The sequence below is a fragment of the Aphelocoma coerulescens genome, chromosome 5, assembly GCF_041296385.1.
Source record: "Aphelocoma coerulescens isolate FSJ_1873_10779 chromosome 5, UR_Acoe_1.0, whole genome shotgun sequence".
NCBI lineage: Eukaryota > Metazoa > Chordata > Aves > Passeriformes > Corvidae > Aphelocoma > Aphelocoma coerulescens.
In genome coordinates this window covers 12,300,643-12,316,706 of record NC_091019.1, presented here as the reverse complement: position 1 = coordinate 12,316,706, position 16,064 = coordinate 12,300,643, and the positions used below count along the sequence as shown (strand labels likewise).

The window sequence follows — 16,064 nt, the reverse complement described above, 5'->3', positions numbered from 1 at the left end:
TCTAAGTACTCTGTCAAGAAGTACCTAGGTATCAGGTGTAACTAGTATGGAGTAGATAAATCATGAGAACACACATCTAAAAATGAGCATAAATAATCATTGAGCTGCTTTGGAGGATCTGAGCAGAGCTCCCGTTCTCATGGCCTGGGTCAGGCAGAAACTGTTCTGAAAAACCAACCTGCCCTTGCACAAGCCAAGACTGTGCTTACAACAATTCTCATATAATACCTTATTTGTACAGTAATCTGGATAGTACAGGTTGCATAAGTTTACATAGGGTGTTTCCTAACTTTCAAATGCCTTTTTTTTTTTCAGCTGATGCATGTCCATCTGTGCAATATTTAGTTGTGAAACCAATGGCATACGGTGGCAGGGCATGGCATCATGGCACCACAGCACCAGGGCATCACGTTGCACTGTTTGGTAACAAACGGTGAGGAAAGTGGAGCGCAGTGACTTTTGCACGCAAATACGGCGTCTATTAATAGCAGTCTGATGATATGGACACTGAGTTCAGCGCTTTGGGGGTTACAGGGGCAGTGCTGGGCTGTTGGTTGGGCTTGATGGCCCCAAAGGCCTCCTCCAGCCTTGGGGATTCCAGGACTCCGTGATTCCACGATTCTTTGCCATTGACATGGCGCCCTGCCGCATTTGCCGCGCGGGCTCAGGCTGCTCCAAGTCCCGCGGTGTTGCTGCTGCGGCCCGGTGGGTTCGTGCTCCGAGGGCCGGCTTTGGAGCTCGGGGATGCTTTGGACCCGCGCTGGTTGGCGGCGGCAGCCCCCAGCGCTCGGGACGCGGACGCACCCGCGGACCCTCCCGGGGCGGCGGAGCAGCCGCTTCGCCCCGCCCAGGCCGCGCTCGGGACGGGAGCCGCGTGTGAGGGGGGAGCGCGCGGCCCCCCGCGAGCCGCTGGGGGGCGGGGCCGCCGGCAGCCCGCCAATCCGCGCCGCCCCCGTCCCGCGAGCGGCGGCGCGAGCGGCCAATGGGCGTGCGGGGAGCGCGCGCGCAGCGGCCAACGGGAGCGGTGGTACGGGGCCGCCGTGCGGGACCCTCGGGGCGGCGAGCGCCGGGCGGGCACAGCCGGGGCCGGGCAGCGCCGGGGCCGCGCCGCGACCGCCCGCAGCAGGTACCGGCGGCTGGCGCTCGGCCGCGCCCGCCCTGTCCCCGGGCGGGGAGGGGGGCAGAAGGGGAGGGGGTGGCCGAGCCCTTCGGGGAGGGAAGGATGGAGGGCGCCGGGGAGCTTCGAGGCGCGTCGTGGTGGCGGCCGGGCCGGCGGAGCGCGGCAGCCGCTGTCGATGCTCAGCGAAGCGGGGAGCGTGGGCGAGGCCCAACGCCCCCGCTCCGCCCGCCGCAGGGCCCGGGCCGGGGTACCGCCATCCCCCTCGGCGCTGGGCGGGCCTGCGGCGAGCGGCGGCGCCCCCGGCCCTGCCTGCCCGGCGGCTCCGGCTTCCCGCGGCCGCAGCGCCCCGGCCGCTCCCCTCGGGCAGAGCCCGCGCCGCCGCGGCCGGCGCAGGGAACGGGAGCGCAGGAAAGGCCACGGGTCCCTCTCCCGCTCAGAGCAGGGAGCGTGTGTGGGGAGAGCCGGCCTGGGCCGTGCCCGCATCCCCGGCTCCGCGGGTCTGTGCGCAGGGAGCCCTCCGTGAGGAGCAGGGCGAGCCCTTCCTTCGCCTGTGTCCTGGGGAGAGGCTCGCGGTCCTCGTGGAGCAGGAGCCGCGTGGGCACTAAACAAAATTTCCCTGAGTGAAGTTTAAAGTGTGGCTAATTACAGAGATACATTGGTTGGTAGCGAGCTTGTAATCGAAATCAGCTTGAATCCCATGAAAATAGAAACCTTTAATTTCATTTAACCTACTTCAGGGCTTTAGCAACTGAAACTTCTTTTTTATATTTTAATAACTCTTTCGGTAATAATTAAGATGTGGAGCATGTAGGAGTTTTACTATCTGTGACATCCATCTGTACTGCAGCGGGTTAGAATTTCTTGATCCCCAACTTCTATTGTGTATCATGCCTGTGCTTCTTAACTAAGATACCATTATTTCAGCAATTTGGAAGTTATATACTAGGTATATTTATAGGATCTTCACCCTTCAGCTTCTCTACCCTGTTTTTGCACCTTCCACTCACATATAGATGCCTTTAAATTCAGGCATTTCCCCACTGAAAGCCTCCTACAGATAGATAGGAAAGATTAACTCTACAGGTTATGTTACTATGTTTTGGGTTTTTTTACCCGTCTGTTGCAGAGCTGTAAAGTAATCACTGATATAGATCTCTAACTTTTTACTGCAAGTACTTTGTCTTTATTGCTGGACTGTAGGTATAGTGAAGCTTTACTAAACAGAATTTTAACAACAAAAGCGCATTGGGGGAATTGTTCTAAATTAAGTGGAGCTTTAGGTTTTGGATACTCCTTCTTACAGTTACAAATACCCCAGCCTGTCCACATCGTAGTCATCTACAGCAGCTGATACTTGTCGATAAAATTTAACATTGAAGCAAAACTGTAACCATCAATACAGCCTCTTAGCTCCTGAAAAACCAAACTGAATCTCCTTTTGGCTGCTACAAAGCAAAGGGTTCTCTGTCATCATCCTGTTTCTGAGTTTTAGCTCTTGGAGGAACTTGTAGTTCCTCACAAGCGTTGTTGCTTCCGGTGCTTGGAAGTGATGTGCAATAAACTAAAATGGTTATACGGCCATTTAGAAGGGTTAAGTGAGTGCCAGAGAAGGTCCTGGATGTTGTTGAAGACACGGCTGAATTGTTGCTGTGACTGCAAGCTTGGTTGGCTTCTCCAGCCAGAAATTGTGTGTGTTTAGTTTTTTTGTCACAAAATATTCAGTGTTTGAGGATGTTCAGTGTAGTTTGCCTCTTACTTGTCTACAGGAAGCAGAGCTGCTGAGTGGCAAACCAAAAATTCTGAAAAGGAGCCAATATCACCAAAAATTGTGCTTGGTTAGTTTGGTATGTTGTGTGAAGAACTTGCATTATGTAAACATTGGGTGTCTGGGCTTGGTAAGTACCATCATGCACATCCAGGGTGTTGATTCCAAGCCTTGCAGTAATAAGTCTTCCAGCCCTGCTTTGTTTAGCCTCAACGCTTGCAAAGTTTGGAAGCTGCAAACTGTAGTAACAAATCTTGTCTATCTGAATAAACTAGATATTCCTTTTTTTTCTTTTTTTTTTTTCTTTTTATTTTTTTGGGTCCCCTTGGGTGTGGTTTCAAAGGCTGTGCTTTTAGCAGATGTTGCTAAGCTGCCCTTGGTGTTGGTAGCTGTGTGCACACTCCATCACACCTTTCCATGTCATTGTTCAGCGTGATGTTTGTAGATTTGTAAGAGTTCCTTGTGCAATAGGCGTAATTGACAGATCTGAAGAAGACATCCATCAGCATAAATAGGATTTAAGATTGGAGCTCTTGGCGTCTGCAGGATCAGTATCGCCTGTCCTGCCGAGTAAATAGCTCTGTCCTCTCAAGCCAGAGGAGGAGGGAGGCTTCGAGCATCCTGTTTTGGGAGACAGGTAGGCAATCTCTTGGTACAACTTGCTTCAAGTATGTGTTTAGGTCACTTTTAAAGATAAGAAAATTGTGGGAATGGGCTTTTATTTTTTTGGTGGTAGTTTGTTCTACCATTGGAAGAAAGCAAAGGTAGACTGGTGTGGTTTTTTCTTTAGAAGGTGATTAGGTTTCAAATACAACTTGGTAGAGCAGCTGTCAGATAAATGAGTAATTGTTAGGTTTCGAAAGAATTATTGTGGATTTCTGCAGGAACATAATAGAAGAGACAATACCATTTTTAACTGTAGAAGATGGGAAAGTATGGAAGGAGTCTGGAAGTGTTGATTCCTATGACTTCAAATTCGTCGTGTAATGGCTATTGTAAAATGTGATTCCAGCCTTCTCTATGATTTAAAATATGAGAAGAATAAGAGGTGGGCTTTTTGTTCTTGATTAAGTATTCCAGTTGTAATTGCTTTGTGAATAATAAGTTTGAACAGAACATAATTGCAGGTGCAGTTTTTGGGTAGTTATCCTTGTCTTGTCTGATCAATATGAGAAAGGTGAATCTGGGTTTTAATTGCCAAGATTTGTCTCTTATCACCGAAACTTGACAAACTGATGAGCACTTGGATGTTGTTTGTTCCCCCACCCTCTTCCATTTACTTGATTTTTGGCTTTCCCCCTCTGACAATATCACAGTAGCAACTGGAGCAATAATCCTGCTGCTGCTGAAGCTTCTCCTACTGATAACCAGGGCTGGATATCAGCATGCTCTTGTGACAGCTGAAGTGCTGCCTTTGGCATGTTTTCCTAAGGCAGTGAATAACAATTGAGTGATGGAGAGTCAGCTGCGAGTGCTGCTCTGTTCATTATGTTGTAGGTACGTCCTGCAGACAGGTTCTGTTCTCCTTTCAGGGGTAACTCAAGAGTAATGATTTATGCAAAGTAAGAGCTGTGATTTATGCAACCACCCTGATAAACAGCGAGGCTTTATCTTGTAATCCTTTCATAACCAAAAGTGCAAGTGAGATTTCTAATGCAGATTTCTAATTAAATTAGATAAAATGACCTGGAACTCAGCTTCTGTTCAGCAAATCTTGAATCTGCCTGCCTCTTGATTTCCTAGAACTTGTTTAAAATCTCCCTGCATGTGTATTAAATGTGTTTTCATGTGAACTGGAGATGGAGTATAGTAAGTATTCTTAATATGCTTTCCTGGAATAGCTCAATTTCTGATCTGATCTGTGCCTTCTGTGCAATTTGGAGAAATGAGTTCAACTACACCAAAAGAGACTATTTTTTTTTCCTTCAATGTGTACTTAATGACTAAGCTCAAACAGTAAACAATTTAGAAAAATACCAATTTATAACCTAATTATAAAGGGATAGCAAAAACCTTTTACTTTGTTTTAATTCATTTTCAGAGGAAGGACTGACTGTAAAAGAAACAGTTACAGCACAGCAAGGGACTTCCCTAGTATGTGCTTTGTGCACAGATTACTTATGGAGAAGTAATTTCAAAGTCATCCTTACAGAGTCCCTCTGAGTAGAACCACAAGTAAGTGAAAATTTGTAGTGAAATCAGAATTTTGGCTGAAGAAAGCTGTGTGAACACATGCTTAAGAAGTATCTGTGTAACCACATGCACTGAATACCTCTGATGACAGAATTCTGCTGAGATCAACTCAACAGTGATCCACAATGAAATCAGGTTCTGCTCCATAAGACTAAAGGATTAAGAGAGGTTAAATACTCCATGATTGTGAGCACAGCCCTCACTTCAGAGTATCTTACTTCACAAGGGTGTCTTCAGTCAAGTAGTTGGTGAGTTGGGCTGAATTCTGCTAATAAATTATTGGGTGGCCATGGGTCAGTTGGTCCCAATTCACCATCTTCCCAAAGTAATTGAGTGAATACTGTACTTGGGTTTTATCACTGTCATCTAGAAGAAAGCGACAGAGCTACTTCCCTGTCCGGTATCAATCTGAATTTTGATGTTAATGTGCTGTAGTGCTGTAAAAAGAGCATATGCAGTATTAGCTAAGTCTCACCTAAATCAATTTAATAATGCTCTTTACCTTGAATGCATATGCTGCCAGAGGTAGTAATACATCCAGGAAGAATGTAGCTTGAGGAACACACACTCTAGGACAAGCTTTCAGTATCTAGCATATTTCAGTGGTTAAGAATAGTGAGGAGAACTGGTTTTGAAAAGCAAGTCTACTTTATTTTTGTACATAGGGCTATACACTCAGCTATGTAAACTTTGGCCTAGCTATATTGGTTACTCTAACTGGTATTGTGTTTCATTAGATAAATGATTTAAAGTGGACAAATCTCTTCATTGTTAGTAGAGAAGTCTCTTTATAGTGTTCAATCCTGAAGATGCTCAACTAGTTTGAAATGCCTTGTTATTTTCCAGAAATTCTCTTAATACACCAAGTGTCAGCCCCAGGTTTGCCATATTCTACATAGAGTTTTGTGTCTTCTGGTAGCATTTATACTGCAGTTGTGGCTTGAGCCTGGCATTTCAGATTGATTTAGTTTTGTTGTATTTCACATGTAGACAACACAGTATTACCCTGAGTCCATCCCCATTATTGTGTGGAAGGTGTGTAGTGAGACACTTGAGGTCTGGCATATTACCAGGGCCAAGCCAAAGACTGGCTAGCTCATGTGGAATTAGTGGGCCCATTCTGATAGTTCTTAGTTGCTCTAATCAGTTTCCAAGCCTGGCTATATGTTTTCCAGCTCCTGGAGGTGTGCTACATTTCCTTGGTCCCTGGCTTACAGCTAGTAAAGAAAATGACCTTACAGAGTGTAGATAAGAATGCTGGTGAAATCTAAAATATGGATAAGCCTGTCTTTCTGCTAGTTGAGGGAAGAATGCCAAGTCTTCCACGTGATTGTGAAGTTTGGAATAGGTATGCTTTAAGGTTAACTTGCACTCAAAGCAGTTTACAGTCTCTACTCATCTTTTAAAGCCATATCTTTCACAGATAAGGTTTCCCAGTGGATATAACCTTGGACCACGAAGACAAATAGACTATCCTTTGGAGATATGCTGGCTAGGTATTGGCCATGTAGGGTAGGGCATTGGCCCTTGTGGTGCTTGAAAATGTGGGCCTTTTGCTGATAGCATTCATTGATTTGCTTTTGTGGAAACAAGGCACAGACGAAGTGAGACATGATGATATGATATGACATGACCCAGACTTGTCTTTCTGGCAGTAACCTTGTTTAGATGAGTTAAATATTACTTCCTTTGTTGCCTGAGTCTCTCCAATCTCTCCAGTTCCCAGAGATTTATTTTTTTTGGCTAGCTGTGGTGTCCTTGCAATGTGGCAATTGGAGCTCTGTATGAGTGACTTCTGTAATGATTTTTGTCTGGTGTGGATGCAGTGGGGTGTGTGTGTGGTGTTTAAAAATACTTGGTGCACTCAGATTTGATATCTGGTTGAATTTTGTCTTCTGAATATACATTAAAAAAATGCTCCTATCACTTTACTTTTTCTGCTTTTTACTCCTGCTAGTTCTGGATTCAAGCTGTCAGAGGAAAGGGGAAAATTAGTTTGTTGGGCTGTATTTTTGCAGAACTTTGTGGCTTGTTGCTGACGTTTGAGAGGTTGGGAAATGCACATTTTCTATTTCCTGTGAGCGATAATCTTGATAGGATTGAATTTGGAGGGAGCATGCTGTTGACCTAATGTTTGTCAGTGATAAACTAGAAGACAGACCATTTAATCTCTAACAAGGACACACATGCACACTCTCTAGTTGCTGGATTTAGCATTTAAACATTCAGTGGAACTGCAGCAGGCTTTCCTGGCACTTGGAAAGCACATCTTTAAGCATCTTGATCCGTGTTTGGACAAATCTGGGAACTGATCATTTTCCTGTTAAAAACAGAATTGTCCTTGTTTTGAGAATCAGAGGCCTCTGAAGCTGTGAGTTAAATATTGCTGCAGTAGCTCTGGAGGCAAACAGAGCTGCTGTTGTTTGCTCCATAATAGCACTTGCTCAGCCTTGGACACGAGGATTTTTTACGAGATGGGGAATGTTGGCTAGGATCCTGGAGTGTTGGTTTGGTGGTGGTTTTTATTTTTTTTCCTGAAGTGCTTATGAACTCTTGATTTATCAGAGGACAGCAACCTTCACATAAGCATATCTACAAAGTGTCACCGTGGGCTTAGCCCTGGACCTGTGAATTCAGAAGGATCCCAGCAGCAATTGCTCTGTAGCAGCTTCACGTAAGATTCCTCTAGCAAAGGCTGTTTATACCTATGGGTAATGTGGGAATTTTGATAATTTCTGTTCCAGAGCAAGAATTCTTTACAGAACTCTTATTAAGCCTTACAACTGTCAGATATCTTTATTCTAGACTGTTATTGCTTATTAGCTCAAAAAAGCGTCGATGATATGGGGATTTAGATATTCCACAGTGTGCATTAGACAGTTTTGTGTTTGGTAGGTGTTACCTGTGTATGTTTGGGAAGTTAGCTGTGAACAAATCATTGGGTAACTGGTGACAATATGTATTGCTGGTTAACAGCTATTGTAAACATACAGGATGTACTCTAATATGGATAGATTAAGGTTGTTAAGTGTCAGCAATCACTTTAAATGTTAAATTTGGTTTTGTTGTGTTGTCTTGCAAGGTAGATTTTTTTTTTTTTGCACCTGCACCAGCTTGTTATGCGTTAGAGGACAAACTAAATCTCTGATAGGAACTACATGTATTTCTTGACAGTTTTATTTAAAAACAGAATTGTAAAATAGTTCTTCCAATCCTAACAATTCTGTGATTCTTCAGTAATTTGCTGCCATAAAGAACTTTAAAAAGTAATGTATTATACCTGTGAGCTAAGACCCTTCCGAGTTTGAAATTAGGAGTTGCCAGTGGTGCTATGTTAACTGGCATGTGGAGATGCATTCTTGGAGAAGGCAGGGAAAGGTAGGTGGAGAATGGGAACATTCTTTCCTTTCCCTGTGGCTGAGATAGCCTTTCTTTCTAATGGAGCATAGCATAGGCTGCTGGTTTCAGACTTTGATTGTTCACACCTAGATTCCATACATGGTTTTTACCCTTTAAATCCAACTTGGTGCTTCTAGATAGTTCCCTCACACTCCCAGTGTTTACTTCTGCAATGTTGACAGCAATGCGTACTTCTGAAAAAGGTCACCAATTGTGTTTTCTAGCTGGAGTCTTCTAGAGTAATGGAAGTAGAAGACAAACTCAATGTGGAAAGTTGCTGTGAATAAGGTCTACCAAAGTCTAGTTGTTGGAGAACAGGGTAAAGGGAAATAGGATTGAGAGTTTCTTAAAGGAAGCATTTCTCAATTCTTAAAAAAAAAAAGATAAAATAATAGCCTGCAAACATCTAAGTGTTGCTGCCTCCCAGGTGGGAATGTGAGTATTTATGGATGTTCCTGGTTTTCTAATTGAACCCATTTCATCATTATGCTTCATCATGGCTCTGGATGTTGATGTTTTGTAGGTCTGGTGTTCTGATACCTGCATCTTATGCAAAGGAATATGATCAGAAATAAGTGAGGCAGGAAGCTTTGATCCATTCTGTTCCAGTTTTCTTTACATCACATGAGCCTAAATATTGTCAGATTTTGCAGTTACTTAAAAAGCTGAACTAGAGCAACACAGATATTTCCACTGGCAGCATAACTTTTCATTGCTTTAGCTTTCAGAAACAGATGTTGGACCATAGCCATGTACTGGGTGTTGTCCAAGGTTCCTGTGTGGATGTAGCCAAAGACTGCCCATGTGAGCAGGTTTGCAGGCTGAGGTTGTGGCATTGTGTCAGAAGCAGGATTAAGCCTTTCTTTGAGGAGGGACAGGTGAATGGATAGTATTAGATACCCTCATAGAGTCTCAAGGTGTAAAAAATAGTAATTATGGCTAGTTAGGTAAATTAGTAAGAAGGTTATGTAGGAACCATGACAAAACTGAATCTTAGTGACAAAATTGCTGCAGTAATTATTGCATGAGTTTTTGCCTCCCTCTTTGAGGGAACTGAAATCTTATCCTATATGTGGGAGAAATCATGCAGATCTTTTGGAGGAAATGGAGTTGAATGGTGTATGCAAGTGTGCTAGTTTGAAAACAAACCAGTGAGAGGCACCAAATCAGAATAACAATTTAATGGAAATTAAAGAAAAGGAAAAGAAAGTAAAAGAAAACACTGACAGAGTCAAGATACAACCTGAGTCCCTGTTAGGCAGGGTAGTGGTAGCAGTCTGGTGGAATGGTGGCTGCAATCCTCTGAAGTGGTGATCCTGTAGTAGAAGGGGTCTGCTCTTCCTCAGAAAATCCAGCGGTGGCTGTGTAGCTCCTGTCCTCTGGAAATCCAGTGGAGCCCCCCTTTGGTGCTCAGAGTCCCAGTTATATCCACGATGGGATGCTTGGATCCTCCCTCTGGGTGGAGCATCTCACAATGGGGTAATGAGTCATGAGGCCAAGTGTTGATTAGGCTCGTTAACAGAAGATAGTCTGGAGGGAGTTATCTCTGAGTCATGCAGCAGGACAATGATGGGCCATTAACAGAAAGATAGTCTGGGGGGAGGAGGCAAGGAAACACTGCCCCACCTGATTTCAACAGCTCATGAGGATGGTAATAGAATACCCCTCAACCCAGGACAGCAAGACCAGGCAAACAGAAGTTATGAGGAAGACAGACATACTTGAATAGCATTAATTGTGACTTTGAGCCATGGTAAAGACAACAGACCCGTATCTTAATTGAACAGGGAGAAATGACTCATAAGCATGCTGTGTCTTGCTCTCCATGCTTTATGGCAGGAGGTGTGCTTTCAGATTTGCATTAGAGTCTCATAACTGTGTGGTAAAAGTGGTTTAATGTAAATAGCTTTTTCCCTTCACCTTCAAAGAAACAATTCTGGATGATATACTATGGCCAGTGGAAATAATAGTGCTTGTCCTGCTCTAAACTTGCTACTGTGTCCCATTATCAGTTGTTGGATGCTTTACTTCTCAAAGAAGGGAGTCAGAATAAGAATTTGGAGTATCTGACCTAGGACTTGGTACCCAGATGTGTGAAACCAGGACTTATGCAGGTAGTGACTCATTTCTAGCGCGTAATCATTTGGAACTTGTTTAGAGACTGTTGAGGTACGAGCACATGAAGAGCAGAACACAACTGCTTTGATATGGTGGATAAATAGGTATTTACTTACTTTTCAGGTAAAAAGGACAAATTAGCCTGTAGCTGTTCACTCCTAACATACATTCTGTGTATTCCCTGGTAAGTCCCTGCTTGCAGTATCTTGCTGTCTTGAAAGAACTGAGTGTATTTAGAAGTTGCACCTTTATTCTTGGGTGGCAGGTGAAGAACGGTTCTCACCTTGTTAAGGTATTCAGTGTTGTAATCCTTATTTGCCTAAGAAATGTTCCATCTGTGTCTAAAGATACTCAGTTTTGTTGTTTTTTTAATGTCATGGTTTTATGGAATCTATCCCTGAGATGAGCCCAGCTGGTCAGAGCGTGATGCTGGTAACACCAAGGCTGTGGGGTCAGTCCCCTTATGGGCCATTCACTTGAGAGCTGGATGATCCTTGTGTGTCCCTTCCAGCTAAGAACATTTTGTGACTCTCTGTCATCCCTTTTGGGAGTGTTTAGGTCATAACAGTTTGCGTGGAGCTGCTGTAGAGGACTGTAATTCGACATTCATTATATCAGCTTAGGATTTTTGTAAGTCTAATCGGAAATATTGGTAAAACATGGTGGAAGTGTATCCATAATGCTGCATTCTTATATGGTGAACGTAAGCTGGTTAAAGGTTACAGTAAAGATGCTGATATATCTGACTTAGCAGAATGGCAGCTCTGGATGATGTGATTGAGTCCTAGAGATCCTAAAGGTCATGTTCTCACATTATTGTGAGACATACCAGTGTATTTGTCCTTAGAAAGTGTTCCAGTTTCTGTTAGCAAGAATGGCATCATTTCCAAGTGGTTGATTAAGGGAGGGGAAAGAATCACGGGTCATATAGTTAACTTACTAACTGAAGCAAAACCTAAAATACTTCTGAGATTTGTGCTGAATTTAAGTAATAATCCCTTACCCTTCATTTTTTAGGAAGTATATTTGTGGCTAACTGAAATCTTAGTTGGTTGAGAATTCTAATGACTTTGTTGTTTGGGGTTGTTTTTCTCTCTGATGACATCAATGGATGAAGAAGTTAGAAAACTCTTGCCTGTGGATCTGTATGGATTTTCTGTAATCAATATAAAACCAGCAGATCCCATACCAAGCAACTAACTCAACCTTCTCTCTGGCCTATTATAATTGGTAAGAAGGCTCAGCCTAACAGTGACAGGGGGCTCTGCTGGCACAGACAAAATTCCAGGGCCAGCAATTGGGATGCTTGGCTCCCTGTCTTCTGTCAATGGGTTTGAAGGATCCACTTGTGATTACATTTTAATGGTATGACGTCTAGTTTACATGGATCAGCTGCTTGGAGTGGTAAAGGACCAGGCACACAGAGGTAAAAATAGACTGAAGTTGAGCTACTTTCCTGGCTGAGTGGGTGTCTCAGTCCTTAAAACACTGTTCACAGGGGCAGTTTACAAGAAGATGTGGAATTACTGTAGTGACCCTATGGGAGTCTTTTGGAATGTTGTGAAAAAAAGAGATCTTCAGGTACTGGTCATAGGTAAAAAAAATCTGTTAAACATTTCTTTCAGGTATGGGACATAAACAGCACATATACAGCTATTCAATCTTCTGAAAATCTGAGCTCCTGGAAGGTCTTTAACATACTTTTTGTTTTTAACTTTTGTAAAGGTCACAATGGTTTCCATTCCTGAATACTATGAAGGCAAAAACGTCCTCCTGACAGGGGCTACAGGCTTCATGGGAAAAGTGCTTTTGGAAAAGCTGCTCAGGTCCTGTCCTAAAGTGAAAGCAGTGTATGTACTGGTAAGAAACAAAGCAAGCCAGACACCTGAAGAACGTATAGAAGAAATTACCAGCTCTAAGGTATGTGTCATATGCTCACAAAGTTCATTTTTGTCCTTCATTATAATGTTCCCATTTTGAGAACAGCTTCAGTTTGTCTAAAGCAAAGTGTTATTGTTAAATGGGTTTTTTTTGTTCTAACAGAAATACAAAATCTAAGACCTGGCAGTGCTTCCATAGCTGCTGCAAGCTTTTAGTCTCTAGCAAAGCCAGTAGTTGAAAATTATCCTGTATTTAATTCAGGAGGAGGATGTTCAGCTGTAATGCAGAAATGAGAAGTAAAAACCTGTGTTAGAGCTTGTTAAGAGAATGTAAAATCAAGTACGAGAGGTGGTGGACTGGGAGTTGTACGATGGATTGAGACTCTTCAAGATCTCAAGCAAGTCACTTTTTATCCCTGTGCCTTCTCTTTTTTCCTGCAATGTGCTATTGGATCTACCAGTAAACAAGAATGTGTCATCTCAACAGGAACTTACGTTTGTAGGTGGAACAGAAATGTCTGGCTTAGTAGATTGCTACAGATTTCTGTTGGACAGCCTGTGACAACTAGAAAGGCACTGAAAGTCTGTGCTGTGGAATTACCCAAGTGGCTCTGAATGATTTTCTGGGTATGCTGGGTCAAATACTTTGCTCCTGAAAAGACTAATTACCTTAACATTCTGGTGAGCTAGGCTGGGCATTCTTACTAAGTGTAGAATGATCCATCCATCTCTGTTTGCCCATCTTTCTCCGAGAGAGGATCCTGTTCATGATGGGAAGGATGAACAGGATTTGGAGAGATTTCCAGCATGAACTTTGCTAAAGCAGTTTGTTTATTTCTGTCTAGGCCTTTCCGTTATGGAGCACAGGTGTCAGCAGTTTGATTTTGTTACTGAGATGCAATGTAATCTGTACAAAGTGTGTTCTTAGAAGGTGCTAAAGGGGAATCAATAAGGAGCTAGGAATGCACTTAGGCTAGGAGGGGTAAGTTGTTTCAAGCAAGACAATGGATTTCTACATCTCTGGCTAGCTGGGATTACAGCAAATATGAGAATGGCTGTGTACCCAGTTAATTTTTTTCTGTAACCAGTCAAAACTGTAGCTCATTGCTCAAAAGCATCTTCCTGCAGTCCTGTGCAATGTCACAGAACACAACAGAATGAGTTACAGTGGGGTTCTGTCTTAAAATTCAGTTGCACATTCTCACTATGTTAAACCCTCAGTTTATCACTGCCCTGAAACAAGGAAAAGATCTCCAGACTAAGCTCTAAGATGAAAAAAGAAAAGTTTCTCAATCCACTTTTTGTATACATTATTACCCAAAGAAAAGTGGAGAGTATTTGGGCAGAGAGAGCAGTAGCACTAGTGTGGACTGAGTTAAACTTCAGTAAGCTCTAAGGCTCAGTGTGGCTTTTAGGAAACCTGTTGTAAAAAGGTTTTAAATTTGAGTCAAAGTCTGCTTGTAGTCTATGCCAGCTCCTGTTGAGGTAAAAATCTGATGGTGAGCACTTATTGCAGGTTCACAGCAGAAGTCCTGGTAAGCAGAGTTACTGCTTGAGGCAGGAACATACAGGGATGGAGTTGCTCATCTATGCAGAGATGTAGATTAGGGATGTAGGTGTTTGTTCTGTCTCCATCAAATGATTAGACAAGATTGAAACTCCATTGTTTAAGTGGCTTTGATGTCATCAAGATTCTTCCAAAAGTCTAAGAAAATGTTAATAAGATCTATTGTCTTAAGCTGTCCAGTTGCAAGGGCACTGCCAGTAATTCTTCACAATTTGGATGGACTCATTAAGTGTTCTACAGATGCTTGAACATTCTGTTTCTTGAAGAGTTTGAAATCTAAATGGGTGAATGTAGTAATAAATAAAATAAATGTGAACTAAACTGAGCTACAAATAGCAAAAAAAGTTGAGGTTTCTGGTTCGTTTGGACGTGAGATATCTAATTCCTCTGTTAATTTGCCATATGTTCTGCATGCACTCTGGGTATTCTCCTTAGTACTGGTGTCAGTGCTAGTGAGAGGTGTGTAGGAATAGTGTATGACTGCGTATGTGAAAAGGGGTAGAACAGATGCAATGAACATAGGAAAAATAAAAACTGGCTCTTTAAGAGCTCATCCATGGTACCACTTTTCTGTTATAATGCAGTATCACACATTGATATGGTTAACAGGTGGTTGCTTCAGTTCCCTGGAGGAAGGTGCCATCATTCCAACTAAAAACAGCAGGCTTATTTTTCAAAATCACACAGAGTTTCCTGCCCTTAGGTAAGGACTGTACCCCTAAGAGTTGCAGAGGTTTTAAATGCTGTCTTGGCAGCTTTGTCCTATAAAGTGAAGTTTCATCTTTGGGAAGTCCAGTCAAGGCCTCTGTAAGTGGAGATGTCCCCTGTTCTCACTGTAGAATTAGCCCTGCAACTTCAGGTGGCCGCACAGGGAGCTGCATTAGCTCATGTCTGGGCTGAAAAAACATCTCTAAAAAAAGAGAGCTGGACCTGCAGCTGCTTTGCTCACACAGCTCCGGGGCTACTTGCTATTGCTAGTGTTGGAGAAGCAACAGACGTAAAGAAATTAGGAGAGGGACCAGTCTCTGGGGGAGAAATATAAACTTACATTGCCAGAAGTGTTGTGAAACTGCGTCTTTAGGTGACTTAATTTATAGTTTAAAGTTAATTAATGTCATTCTGTAAGGAAATGTCTTTTGACTATTTGCATTTGGTATAACTGCATGCTTGGAGGGGGAAAAAGAAAGTACTGCTGTGATTTTAATACAATATAATTGACTGGTGTTGAAGCAGTTGCAAGATATTGGCCCCTGGACAGTTAAGAAGGGTCTTTCCTGGTGCAACTTTCAAGTGTGTTTTATTCCCACAGTGCTGTGTTGCTCAGGAAAAGTTGCATACTAATGAGTGTAAATAAGATGAGGCAAGAATTTTGATCTGTGTGTTAAGCCACATGGTTAGAACCCAGCTATTTATGAAGAGAATTCATGATGGAATATAATGTGGGTGAGCTTTATTTCAGTGGGAATTGTTGAACACCAATTTGCTAAAACTTAATCAGATGTTCTAACATGGTAACATGGTTTTTTCTTTTAACTAACCAGAGAAATGTTTTCTTGTTGTGGTGTGGTTTATTTTTTTAGTAATCTGGACGTTCTCAAAGACTGGCATAATTTGATGATAACATTTCTTAAATCACTGGAAATTTGTTAATCTTAATACAAGTTTTCTAAGCCTAAAATCCAGCTGACTTTTATAAGAATTTGAATAGCTATTGTCAAGCTTGGGAAGTGGGTAGATTGTTCCATTTCCTTATGTTGGAAAAAAAAGAGCTTACAGTATACAGAATGCTACTTAAAATTGCTTTGAGTATCTAATAGAGACCATTCCTTCTTCCTTCTGATATTGACAAAGATTTGGTTTTAAGGATTAGGATGAGTATTAATATAAAGTGCAAATTGAAGTCTCCTTACCTTCTGTACAACACGTGCAATGCTGCTTTCACTGTGTGGGATAAAGTGTGCACAACTTCATCACTGAGTATGTTCATGAAAAGTCTGTAACATGTCCTTATGGTATTGCTAA

At 42.7% G+C, this 16,064-nt stretch overlaps 1 protein-coding gene across 3 annotated transcripts in view; it reads left to right on the top strand.

Annotated features, from left to right (window-relative positions):
* The first annotated feature begins 1,045 nt into the window (after nt 1-1,045).
* FAR1 (fatty acyl-CoA reductase 1) overlaps nt 1,046-16,064 on the top strand; it is a 37,306-nt gene continuing 22,287 nt past the window's right edge. The window contains exons 1-2 of one of the 3 annotated variants that reach the window (XM_069016575.1): nt 1,046-1,126; nt 12,321-12,515. In XM_069016575.1, the coding sequence (XP_068872676.1) occupies nt 12,327-12,515 (189 nt within the window). In that variant the 5' untranslated portion in view covers nt 1,046-1,126; nt 12,321-12,326. Of the gene's footprint in view, nt 1,127-7,732; nt 7,753-10,718; nt 10,780-12,320; nt 12,516-16,064 lie in introns of those variants that run through there. The other 2 variants (XM_069016577.1, XM_069016576.1) reach the window with 2 other exon arrangements.